The sequence below is a fragment of the Monodelphis domestica genome, chromosome 1 (genome assembly GCF_027887165.1).
Source record: "Monodelphis domestica isolate mMonDom1 chromosome 1, mMonDom1.pri, whole genome shotgun sequence".
Classification (NCBI taxonomy): Eukaryota; Metazoa; Chordata; class Mammalia; order Didelphimorphia; family Didelphidae; genus Monodelphis; species Monodelphis domestica.
This window is the reverse complement of record NC_077227.1, coordinates 155879126-155892610: the sequence shown is the minus strand read 5'-3', so window position 1 is coordinate 155892610 and position 13485 is coordinate 155879126. Positions and strand designations below refer to the sequence as shown.

The window sequence follows — 13485 nt, the reverse complement described above, 5'->3', positions numbered from 1 at the left end:
TTCAGCTCATTTTCCCTGACTCCAAATTTTCTTTTACTTGATAATGCTGTACTCCATACAGCAAGCTAATATAATCAAGACACCTTCAGTATACACACTCTTAATTAATTTTTCCAGTAGTAGAGAGGGATTACAATAAACCATCCATAGTTTATTTCTCAGTCACCCTTTTGTCTAATGAATATGCATTTGTAAAATTATTGACACAAGAGAAGAATTCAGTGTGTGCCTGGAAAATAGTGAAATTAACTGCCTGCCCATGATTTGAAATAACTTTTACAATGTGACTGGCTAAGATGACTAGAATTAAGAATCATTATAGACAGCACAAGAATAGTTTTAGCCTATATACATACAGTTGCAAGTATTCACTGTTAGCCCTTTCTTCACCCACATTTAATTGTGATTGTTGGTTGCTACAGGTTGCAATTGCTGGAGCTCCAGTTACTCTGTGGATTTTCTATGATACGGGATATACAGAACGTTATATGGGTCACCCTGACCAGAATGAACAGGGCTATTACCTAGGATCTGTGGCCATGCAAGCAGAGAAGTTCCCTTCTGAGTAAGTTTAGTTTTTAAATTTTGAAGTAAAGTTAAAAAATTAAGTTTTTACTTTAGAGCCAGTTTTTAATAATTTGATGGAAACACTAGTCCTAAATGGTCAATATATTTTTTTAAATACTTGCCTTCCACCTTAGAATCAATACTATGTATTGGTTCCAAGGCAGAAGAATGGTAAGGGCTAGGCAATGGGGGTTAAGTGACTTGCCCAGGTTCACACAGCTGGGAAGTGTCTAAGGCCTGATTTGAACCTAGGACCTCCTGTCTCTAGGCTTGGCTCTCTAAGCTACCCCCTAAATGGTCAATATTGACAGAGTGGTTTTATAGAGTACTAAGATGGTTGCTTTTACTTGCTTTACTTGCTTGAATAATAATTTGTATAATTATAATCCTGTTCATTATCATTTCTTTTCTTCTACCTATAATAAAAGAAATAAAAACACATTCTTTAAAGAGGGGGGAAGAAGTATGTTAAGAGATTTTTATGCAATACTGCATAACTGCCTATTTCCTAGAAAAGGGTATGATTGATGATATGTCTTGTTTTACAGCCAGTTTCTCTGAAGGAAATTGGGCAGCCACCTTCTTTTTATTTTATGTTGTTTTATATTTTCCTAAAATGAGAAAGTAAGTTAAAATAGTGAAATTTTGAAGTTAAATTGTTAGAAATTGATTGTGATAGATGGGGAAGTTGGTAGTAATTAAACAGAGCTATATATTAAATTGTGACTTCTTTAAGTATTCTATCTAGCCTATTACCTAATACTCTGTTTTGCCTTTTCCAGACCCAATCGTTTACTACTATTGCATGGGTTCTTGGATGAAAATGTTCACTTTGCACACACCAGTATATTACTGAGTTTTTTAGTAAGGGCTGGAAAACCATATGATTTACAGGTAAGTTTCTATGCACCATCTAAATTAAGATATGATAATATAATATGATTGTCAATTTCCCTAATTAAAAATTCTATACTTCATTAAGATTTTTGAAGAAGATATGATATGAAAAGTAAATTATGTTTCCTTGCATTCTGATAAACCAAAGATTAGGTTAGGTTTTTAGCTTTGGTCTCCTACTATTTATGAGAACCAAAAGGATAAAACATAGTTAAATGCCTCCAATTATACAAAAATGGAAACTTAGTTAAGACTGTGCTAAGAAACTGAACCATCTAGTTCTACAACTCGGTGTTTTCAAACTCAGTTTCAATCTTTATAAAACACATAAATGGCCATCAATTTACTATTCTTTTTCCCTCTTAATGTGTTGAGGAAATAATACTTGATTTCATGGTTAGAAGGGCAAACTCTTTTGATGTCATAATCTTTTAGTTCTTTCTCCTTATTTCACAATTGGCATTGATTCATGTAATCCAGAAGTCAGAAAGTTATCTCTCCTCAAATAAACATGTTTTCATTATTTTAAATCCACTTCTGGGCAGTGAGAGGAATAGGTTTCCTTCTTACATATATATCTTCATTCTATTATTTACACATATTAGCACATGCCCTGGACAAGATACACTTTTTTTACTCCATTTGTTGAATTGTCATGGGCATTTGTATTTTGAAGGAATACTCAGAGTTGTTGTTTGGATGTAGGTGAATAGGTTTTTTTCTCTTAACTCAATAATAAAGGAATTTAGAAGAAGAGGGAATATGTCAGAAAACTGAAGATTAAAGCCTTTTTATGGACCTCTAATGGCTGTGTATATATGTGTACATGTCTGTAACCTCTTTGTAAGGCTACTCTTCTTGTATATTGTTAATCTTGTTAGACATCTGTTGGGGAGATTTTGAAAGAGATTTATAGTTATTAACTGCTTGTCTTTTGTGTTTTGTGATATTAATTTTTATTTTTAGATCTATCCTCAGGAGAGACACAGCATAAGAGTCCCTGAATCTGGAGAACATTATGAACTGCATCTTTTGCACTATCTTCAAGAAAATCTTGGTTCACGAATTGCTGCTTTGAAAGTGATATAATTGTGACTTTTGTGGAACTCTGGTACACTGGCTGCTTAACCAAATGAGGAGGTTTAATCTGTAGAAAACATAGAAAACTGATCATCACATTTTGGTGCCTGCTATGTAACATCCACTTCTGAAAGTAAATTTGGTGCCATACAGGAATCTACAGAACATGAATAGCAATCTCATACCTTAACTTGCATAAAGAACTGAACGATGTAAATTTCCATGGGACACAGTAATACCATGAAAATTACTGAGAGAAGTTAAAACATTTGCAGCACATATCAACACCATCATATTTCCACCTTTTAAAAGCATTGTAAGCCTCATGGATTTAATTGGTGTATTTTTACAGTATATTTCCGAGTTTGTTATATTATGGTAATATTAGGTGATTGGTTCGCTACAATTCCAGAATCTCTGGCTAATTACAAATTTGATAGCACTTAAATGTAATTGAATAGTTTATGTTTCATCGCTTGGGGTGTGTCCAGCATGTTAAGAACTAATCACTATTAAACCTATGACTTAACCAATTGTTAATGATTTTAAGAAATAATTCCTACTGAACTCCTAAAGATACTCATTTTGGTTTATTCAAGTTCTTTCCAGTTTTTCAGTGAGTTTCAGCTGTGTCTAGTAAAAAAAAATACTAATTTTTCTTTGATGATATGACAAGATGAGTTTTTCCTGATTTACTTTCACATAAAAGAGAGTAACTGTATTGTAGCATGGTTTTAGCTAATCTTATGGTATTAATAATTATATACAAATTAGTTTTAAATTGAATGACTATAACTTAAATATTTGCAGGCTATTTTTTCCTTTAGGAAAAGAAAAGCATATATTAATTTTTTCTTCAGAAAATACATTGATACCCAATTTTCCATATATCATTTCCTTATATTGAAATGTTTTAGATTTTACAGAGTCAAAGGGAGAAGGACAAAGGATGGAAGGGAAATGGTGGGTGTAGGGATAAGGATCGTTTTATGCCCAAAATGTAAGTGCCACCTGACTGAAGAAAGTCAAGAAAAATATTTGGGAAATAAAATTTTAACTCTAAGAAAACCACAATAAAAAAAATCACTTCCAAGCCAGCATAGCCCCAAACTGATGGTATTCAGGAGAATTATTTTTAATTTTTAAAAGACATTTGCATTCCCTTCTTTTTAAATGGTTTGATGAGCACAAAGAGCTATTTGGAAATTGCAAGCTTAAAGTAGAAATTAAAATTCCCAGCAGATTTCTTTATCATAAGTTGACCCCCCCCCCAAGTCATGCATTATTCTCTTTTTCATTGTTTAAAAATTGTATATAGTTTACTATTTTAAGTTTCCCTAAAATAAACTCTGATAATGAAATTATTCTGGTTTACCCCTAACATTTGAATGTTCAAGGTTTTCATATGCTTTCAGGTACTGATTGGGTTCCCACTGGAATGTTGGGGTAGAAGGGCAGAATTTTCCTAATTCTAGGAGACCTGAGTAAGAGTTTAGCAAGAAGGAAGACTTAACTTTAAAAAACTACCCAATACTGCTAATCACAAACACTAATGTTTTCTTGGAAAAAAAAGAAAAAGAAAAACTTGCTCTTTTAATGAACAGGAATCCCTAGAAAGAACACAAATCTATTTTGCTCATCACATACTGACTGTAGATTTTGTTAGAAAGCATATATATATATATATATATATATATATATATGTATATATATATATATACTTGTCACTAACAAGATATTATCTTTGTAACAGGTTTTCATTTTATGACAAGAGGGAGTTAAGAAATGATGGAAGCATGAAGTGACAATGTACCAATGGTGGTTATGCATTTGGGAATAGAATCTGGCTTAATTTTTTCCATATTTTGACTATAATATATATGTGCACACTTATCTCTGTCATCTCTCTCTGGGTATATATCATACATACATATATTATATATTACCTTACATGTTTATGAAATCTTCTCATGCTTAGATTTGTTTATATTCATTTGATTTGGATAACTTCACACCCTCTACACCCTAAGAAAATATTTCCCCCTGTGATTTGAGTTTTACTTGATGAGGGAGATGCATGCTTCTGTACCAATAATCTCCAAGGACCTGTGATCATTGCACACAGTGTGCAGAGCAGAATGGGTATCCAGTAGTACCACAAACCATTGGATGAGTATTCATTTGAAACCTCAGACTTTGTAAGGCTTTCTCTTTACAATGTCATCTCTTGCTTTGCCAAAAGAAGAAAGTGAAATACTCAAATGCTGCTGCATACTGTTCTAGTGAAACACACGTTTCATTCTTAGTTCTTCCCTTCTTCCCATCCTGATAAATAAAGAAATTGGAAGTTCTCACTACAACTCCTGAGCACTATTTCCCTTCTTTACCAATGAATAAATGCTGTCACGTTGACAGCCATACTGTGAACATGACTGAATTTTTTTGCAGAAAAGATATTTGATTGGATTTGCTGTTCCCAAAGGAAATGGAGATTCATGCTTCCAAAGTTAGCAAGCAATGGAAACCTCTTCCAAGATTCACTGGTAACATTAACGATGAGGAAAGCAACTCATCAAGTGGAAGCTTAAAACAAGGAGCACATTTGGTGAGACCCAAAAAGCACTGGGGCTGAAAAGCAATATGGGCTATAAACTTTGTCTTCATAAATTCCCATGACTGTTATTGAGTAGAGTTATTTGAAGTAACACTAAAGACTAATGGGTAAAATTTATACTATACCAACTTAGAAGAGATAATGAATATGTAAGCAGGAAATCTTTTCCTCAAAGTTGAGTATTCACCACCTTTTCTCACTACAAGAGATGCATATGAAGAGCAGCTAGTAACTACATTACTTATGAGAAGCAGGGAGTAAAGGCTGTTCCTTTCTGAGGCCAGCCTCCTTTCTTCCAGAGCCTCAGTTTGAAAGTTTTCCCATAGGCAACAAAAGGAATTAAATCCTAATTCTATCACCACCACCACTTAAGAGGCATATTTAATTGTTGCATGTTGCTAATGTCCCGGTTTTTCTTTTTGTTTTTAGATTTGTTCTGTTTCCTACCTCTTTTTACATAACATTTTTTAACATTTTAGAATTAGTCCCCTAAGGAAGCTCTTAAGTTCCAAGAAATAAGTAGAAAAGACAAACTTTAAACACACATACAAATTTTTTTACCTCTTTGAACACTTTATTTTCTTTACTAAAAAAGCACCTAAGTAGGGAAAAGGAAATGGCAAACCACTTTACTATCTTTGCCAAGAAAACCCCAAATGTGGTCATGCAGATTCAGACACGACTGGTAAATGACTGAACAAAAATGTTTTATTTTCTAAGTAAAATGCTAAGGATGCTTATTAATGAAGTACTAATTAGAATATAAAGTTGTTAAATATAATTAAAATCATTATGCCAATACAAAATGTATTTTCCCTTGTAATAGGAACATTGGGGAATTCATAATGTATTATAAGATTGGTTGCTCATGTAGAAGTCTAGCTACCTGACCTGCTTAGAAAACAGACAGGGCCAGGACTAGTTCTGATGGAAGTCTGAATGGTAGATAGCCCTTCTTAGGACACAGAGGGGAAGTATCAGTGTCATAACAAAGACATAAGATGAAGCTTCCTCCACCTCAAATCCCAGCCCATGATATTGGAATAATTTAGTATAAAATGCCTGCCTAATTTCTTTTTGCTTCCCCAAATGTCAGTACATGTGTGTACTATTTCCAAAGTGATCAGTTCTATAGACCTTCACACAAGAGAAACAGTAGTGTTGTTTCATTTTTTTTCTTTTGTGTTTGCTCAGCACAATTAGAATTCAGGTGTTTAATTTTAAAATGTAAAATGCCTGCTGTTTTAAGCATTGACTTGTATTAACAGAATTGCATGTCTCACTCCAATAAGTTTATGGGTTTTCCTATTTCTAGCTACATGGCTTTTAATCATGTAAAATGAAAACATTAGTTTTATTGTGTTTTATTACAGATCTTTTTGTTGGAATAAAGATGCTGCTAAAATAAATTGAATTAAATGCTTCTCCCCTATCCCATTTTAAACACTCTCCTTGATTTAGTAGCTTGTATTTAAGAATGAAATTAAATCTCAAATTTCAGCCTTCAAAAGAAACTTTGAGAGGTTATCAGGGTGAGGGGGGAAGAGGCCACTTTGTAAAGAATTACACAAGTTCTTAAATATGAAAATTAACCAAATCTCTGTGTTAATTAAGTGTTGAAGGCTACTGGGAGATGTGCAGTGTTGCTTTTAGGCTGCAAATTGTTGCTTTTACATTTCAGATTATTCTTAGTAACCACCAGCTGGTGCTGCTGAACAAGGAAAGACATGGCTTTGTAAATCAGGAGCACAAGCTGTTTGTAGAAAACATCTTGATGCAATGGAAAAAGCCCTGGATTTGGACCCAGAAGACCTGGCTTGGAATCTTAGTCCTGCAACTTAATGCTTTTGTGACCTTAAGCAAGGCACTTAACATTTCTAGGCTTTAATTTCCTCATCAGTAAAATGAAGGCGTTAGATTATGATTTCATCTCTTCCTAGCCACTCCTGTGATTCCAGTTATTACCTTTTTGCAGTTGATTCTCAAATCTACATTATCTAATCCCAACTTCTGTTAGCTATTCAGTCTCAAAGATTGCCTAATGAAGATCACTATCAGAGTATTGCAGACACCTCAAATATGTCTCAAGTAGAATTCAACTTCCAAAAAACCTGATTTCATTTCCTAATTTTTGTTTATGCTAAAAGCCATCATCCTTCCAGTGACCCAGTGTCATACAATTTGTCATATTTGAATCTCTTAAACTCAGGCATCTACCAACTTTTGTTCATTCTACATCCACAATATCAGAGCCATCCCCTCCTTTCTATTGCTATTATACTTACCCTAGTTAGGGCTATCATGTCTTCTTTCCTAGTCTAATGCATTATCATCCTCTTAACCAGTCTTTATGCCTCTAGTCTCACTTTTCCAATCAATGTGCTGCCCAGGTAATCTTTATTATGTACAACTATGTTGGCCTTAAACCTTCTAGGGGTCCCCATTGTCTACTGAATTAAAAATCATCCTAATCCTGGCTTTTAGGACCTTCTACAACCTACTTCAAATCTACCTTTTCTACTTTATCTCATATCTTTCTATATTCTGCTTTCTGGACAATAAAAATTATGCTTTATCTCCCATACTTATTTCTTTTATATTAGCTTTTTTTTCATGCTTTGAATCGATTGTAGCCTTCCATCTTTTGAAGTCATGGCTCAACTTCTTCCCAATCGCATCCTCACACCCCAACTTTAAAGTGATTCTTCAGAGACAATTGGATGGCTCAGGGGACAGAGCCAGGTCTGGAGATGGGAAGTTCTGGGTTCAAATTCAACCTCAAACACTTCCTGGCTAGGTGACCTTGAACAACTCACTTAACCCCCATTGCCTAACCCTTACTGCTCTTCTGCCTTAAAACGGATACTTAGTATTGATTCTAAGAAGATAAAGGATTAAAAAGGGGGAGTGGGATTCTCTCAAATTCCTAAATCCTTTGCACTTGTACTTTTCATATATCAAGCCATTTATGTACATATATTGAAGTAATTCTTTTCTTACCTCTATCTCCTTAAGAGTAGAATTTGTGTCATCTATCTTTATATCCACAGTGCCTTGGTCATAGTCATGCTTAACAAATATTTGTTGAATTGAATTAGCAAGAATTAATTTCCCATCATCCAAGTTCTGCCTTTGGTTGAACTAGAGGATCAAAATAGAATCACTATGAAAGGGAAGCTCACCATCTGGTCCTAGGAGGGGTAAATGTATTGAACTATCACTAGTGAAGAGTAATAAAGGAGTCTTATTTCAGTGTTACAGAGAAATCAGTTCCACATGCCCAGGAGTATCCATTTCACTCTAAAACTATCTGGGTTGATTAGAATTTGCTAACATTTGTTCTAATAGATTGTTTGAAGTTTCTTTCCTGGGACTTCTATGTTCCTAGAGCTCACAAAGTTTGATAGAGCAGGGATATGAAATGTTAGTACAGCAGAGGTAGATGTGTATGACTAAGATATTTCAGTTATAATTTAAGGAGAGGCAAGATGAAATATACAGGGCTGATGTCAAAGCCAGGAAGACCAAGGGCTAGATCCTGCCTCTGACGTGGTTATATGACCCTAGGCAAGCACTTTCAGTGGTCTGGACAACTTTGGTATCAAACTCAACTGGAAATGGAGGCCAATAAATTCTGGAAAAGGCTCCCTGAAGGCACATACTGATTTAGAAAAGCATACATTAACATTATGTTACTTATTTTGTTAAGTATTTCCCTAATTACATCTTAATCTGGTTTGGACCTTACTGGAGAGTGTTAAGAAGTGTTTGACATCTCTGCTCTCCAGCTCTATATTACAGAGAAGATGCTAACCTGTATCAATAGAAGGAATTTCCTCACCCGGGACTTCACTATGCCAGTAAAATTAGAGGTTGAGCCCCTATCCATCTCCCCAAGAATCACCCTCCTTTAGCCATTTGGCAATAGTCTACTTTCAAGTGATCTGGACAGGGATCCTTGAACACATCAAAGTATTTCAAAGTTGTAAGGGATTTCAGGTTACAATCCATTCCTGAGTAAGACTTCTTTCTACAAAATATCAGAAATGTGTTCATTCAGTCTTTGCTTTGCTTGAAGACTTCAAATGAGGAGGAAATTACTACCTCCTAAGACAGCCCATTCTACTTTTGGATAACGTTATTAAGATAGGTTTTTGCTTTGCTTTGCTTTGTTTTCTGACATTTGTTTCTTTGCAAGTTCTACCTAGTATTCCCAGTTCTTCCCTCTGAGATTATATAGTATGAGCATAATGCCTCTTCCAAGTGACTTTCCTTCAAATACTTACCTATATAGAAATTAATAGCTATCATATTTCTTCTGAGTTGTCTGTTCTTAAGGCTATATATACAACCCCAGTTCCTTCAACTGATCTTCACTGTCAGTCCTCTGTAATTGATCATTGTACTGATCAGAGTTCTTGAATCTTTCAAAACTTTTTCATTTTTTACAATTTTATTATACTAAAAATTGTTTTGCTGGTTCTAACCATTTCATCATATATTAGTTTATAATTTTCATAGGTCTTTGAAACTGTCCTCTTCATTATTTCTTACAGTAGAATAATATTCTATTGTATTCATTTATCATAATTTGTTCAATCATTCTCCAGTTAATGGGTACCCTCTTAGTTTCCAGTTGTTTGCTGCTACCAAAAAAAGGTATAAATATTTTTGTATAAGGAATCCTTTTCCTATTTCTTTAGGATAAAACTAGTAGTGATATCACTAGTCAAAGGATATTCACAGTTTGTTAATTTTTGTGACATTTCTAAATGCTAGTTCTAGAATGTTTGTACCAGTTCATAGCTCCACTAAGAATTCATCAGTCACTTTATTTTTGCCACCTTTGCCAGTCTGAAGACTGCATGGTGGATTTCAGTGTTACTTTAATATCCATTTCAAATTATGAGTGATTTAGAGCATTTTCTCATATGCCTTTAGATAGCTTGAATTTCTTCCTTTGATGTTTGCTTGTTTATATCCCTTAACTATTTGTCAATTAGAGAAGGGCTTTTACTGTTATAAATATGAATCAGTTCTTTATATGTAAATATCTTGGAAATACAATCCCTGTTAGTGAAACTTCCTGTAAAGATTTTTCTAATTTTAACTGCATTGAATTTGTGCAAAACTTTTAAAATTTTGTGTAATCAAACTTGTCCATTTCATCTATGATATTCTCTGACCCTTGTTTGGTCATGATCTCCTTTTCTGTCTATATATCTGAAAAGTAATTTCTTCCTTGTTCTTCTAATTTGTTTATGATGTCACCTTTTATATCTAGGTCATGTATCTATTTGAAGCTTATCTTAGTAGATGGTATGAGGTGTAGGTCTGTACCTAATTTTTGCCAGACTGAGGCCCAATTTCCCATCAGTTCTTGTGAAATAATGAGTTCTTACCCTAGGAGATTTGATCTTTGGGTTTATTGAACACTACACTACTTGGTTCACTTCCTCTCTAGTTTTGAACCAGTAACAAATTATTTTGATTGTTACTCTTTGGTATCAGAATTTAAGAGTTAATACTGTTAAGACTCCTTTCCCACTTTGTTTCATTATTTCCCTTGAGATTCTTGACCTTTTTTTTCCATCAGATGAATTTCATTTTTTTCCCCATAGTTATGAAAAGTTATCCTTTGGTAGTTTGATGGTGATTGCACTGAATAAATAAATTAATTTAGGTAAAACTGTCATTTTGGTTATATTGGCTTGAACTGCCCATGAGCAATTAATAGTTTTTCAGATTACTTGTCTACCTTTACTTCTGTAACAAAAAAGTTTTGTAATTGTAATCATATAGTTACTCTATATATTTTGTTAGGTATTCTCCCAGGTATGTTATACATTCTATAGTCATTTTATATGGAATCTTTCATATTTCTTCCTATTGGGCTTTATTACTAATTTACAGAAATACTAATCATTTCTGTGATTTTATACCCTGCCTCTTTGCTGAAGTTATTGTTTTAATTAATTTTTAGTTGGCTTTCTAGGGTTCTCTAGGCATACCATCATATCATCTGAAAAAAAGTAATAATTTTATTAATATATTTATTCCTTTAATTCCTTTCTCATATGTTATTGCTGTACCCAGTATTTCCAGAATTGTCAAATAGTATTGGGAACAGTGAATGAACATCCATGCTTTTCCTGATTTTGCTAGAAGATCTCTCATTTATTCTCATTATGTATAATGTAGGCTCTTGGTTTCAGTTATTTAGATCCCTACCATATAAGAAAAAGTTCATTTATTCTTATGTTTTCTAATGTGTTTTTTATAGAAATATATGGGATTTTCCAAAAGTCTTAGTGCAGCTTTAAGCTATTAAAGTTTAATATTTAGTATTGTACCTTAAGCTTTTCTTGCACCCCTTAATATATTGCTTTTATTTTTCTTATTAATTTGGTCAATTAAGTTAAGTTTTCTTAATATTGAACCAACTCTGCCTTCTTGGTATAAATCCAGTCTGATAACAGTGTATAATCTTTGTGATGTATTGCTATAGTCTCTCTGCTAATATTTTATTTAAAAATTTTTATATCAAAGTTCATTAGGAATATTTATAATTTTCTTTAACTATTTGAACTTTCTGATTTAGAAATTAAGACTATATATCATAGAAGGAATTTGACAAGATCACTTCTTTTCCTTTTTTTGTAGACAGTTTGTCTAATATTAGAACAATTATTCTTTGAATGTTTGACAGAATTTGACTATAAAATCTATCTTATACTTTTTTCTTTGGTAGTTCATTTATGGTTAAATTTCTTTTTTCTGACTTTAAATTCTCTATTTCTTGTTCTTTTAATACTGGCATTTTATGTTTTTGTAAATTTTTGTCACTTTCCTTTAATTGCCATTTTTATTGATGTATACTTGGATAAGTACTTTCTATTTGTGAATGTTCTTTCATTCTTAATACTGATGACTCTTCTTTTTAATTAAATTAGATAATAGTTTAACTCTTTTCTCCAAAAATAGTTTAGCTCCTGGTTTCATTAGTTCATTGAGGTTTATTTCATTCAATTTTAAAACCTCCTTTTAAAAGAATTTTTTAGGAATTATATTTTGATGTTTAATTGAGGTTTTTGTTTTGTTGATTTTCTGGATATTTTTGGATGCATTCCCAGTTCATCAATATTTTTTTGTCTTTTGTTGACAAACAAAAAATTTAGAGATATAAATTTTCTCCTGAGGACTGCTTTGGCTGCATCCCCAAAATTTTAGCATATTTTCTCATTGTGATTATCTTTAATGAAATTATTGTTTCTATGATTTGTTTTTTTACCATCCAATTCTTTAGAATTAAATTACTTCATATCAGGATAATTTTTCATCTTTTATTCAATGACCCTTATTACAATTGTTATTGCATTGTGGTCAGTAAAGAACATATTTAATATCTTTGATTTTATGTATTTGTTTGTAATATTCTTATTACACAATAAATTTTTTAAAAGATTCCATGCACTCTGAGAAGTATATGTACTCCTTTCTGTTCTTATTCAATAATTGTACCCCCAAAAACCTAACATATCTCACCTTTCTTTTTTTCCTTTTAGATGCCTATTCATAACTCAAAGATTTAGGTTTGCCTTTTATCACTAATCCTTTCTAGGGAAAAACAATAACCCTCCCTTTCTCCCTTCTTTTCTCCTCACCTTTCTATTTCTTAGTTGAGTCAAATATCAAATTCTGTGTGTGAATTTCCTTCCTTCCTTTGACCAATTCATATGAAAGTGAGGTTCAAATGATGTCCACTCACCACCTTGTTTTTATAAATTTCTACTTGTGACCCTTGATTATGTAAGATGTTTCCCCATCCTTTCCCCCCTTTTCTTCCCTAATATAGTCCTTTTTTTCTTTCTCCTTTTCCTTTCTTTTTTAATATTATCAAAACATCACAAAACCCCTCTCGGGATTCCTATCTTATATAATTCTCTCCATAACCCCTGACAACATTAGGGTTCTGAGAGAATATTTACATCACTCCCCACACCCACAATTCAAAAGTAAATTCTTCCATTTTATAAAGATCCTTCTGATCACTCACTTGTATTTGCCTTTTTGATATTTCTCTTGACTCCTATGTTTATATTTAAAGGTTTTGATTCAGCTTTGGACTTTTCGTTCTGAAGGCTTGGATGTTGTCTTTTTCATTAAAGACAAATTTTTTCCTCTTGTAGGATTGTACTTAGTTTTGCTGAGTAAGTTTTTCTTGATTATATACCTATATCTTTTGCCTTTTATCTTTTATATATTCCAAGTTCTTCACTCTATTATAGTGGTACCTGATGAAACTTGTATGATCTAGGCTGTGGTTC

General features: G+C 32.9%; 1 protein-coding gene across 2 annotated transcripts in view; it reads left to right on the top strand.

Moving 5' to 3' along the window:
- DPP8 (dipeptidyl peptidase 8) overlaps positions 1 to 3908 on the top strand; it is an 87690-nt gene extending 83782 nt beyond the window's left edge. For both annotated transcript variants that reach the window (XM_007479590.3, XM_056808599.1), the window contains exons 18-20: positions 423 to 565; positions 1350 to 1461; positions 2431 to 3908. In XM_007479590.3, coding sequence (XP_007479652.1) covers positions 423 to 565; positions 1350 to 1461; positions 2431 to 2553 — 378 coding nt within the window. In that variant the 3' untranslated portion in view covers positions 2554 to 3908. The remainder of the gene's footprint in view (positions 1 to 422; positions 566 to 1349; positions 1462 to 2430) is intronic.
- The last annotated feature ends 9577 nt before the right edge of the window (positions 3909 to 13485 follow it).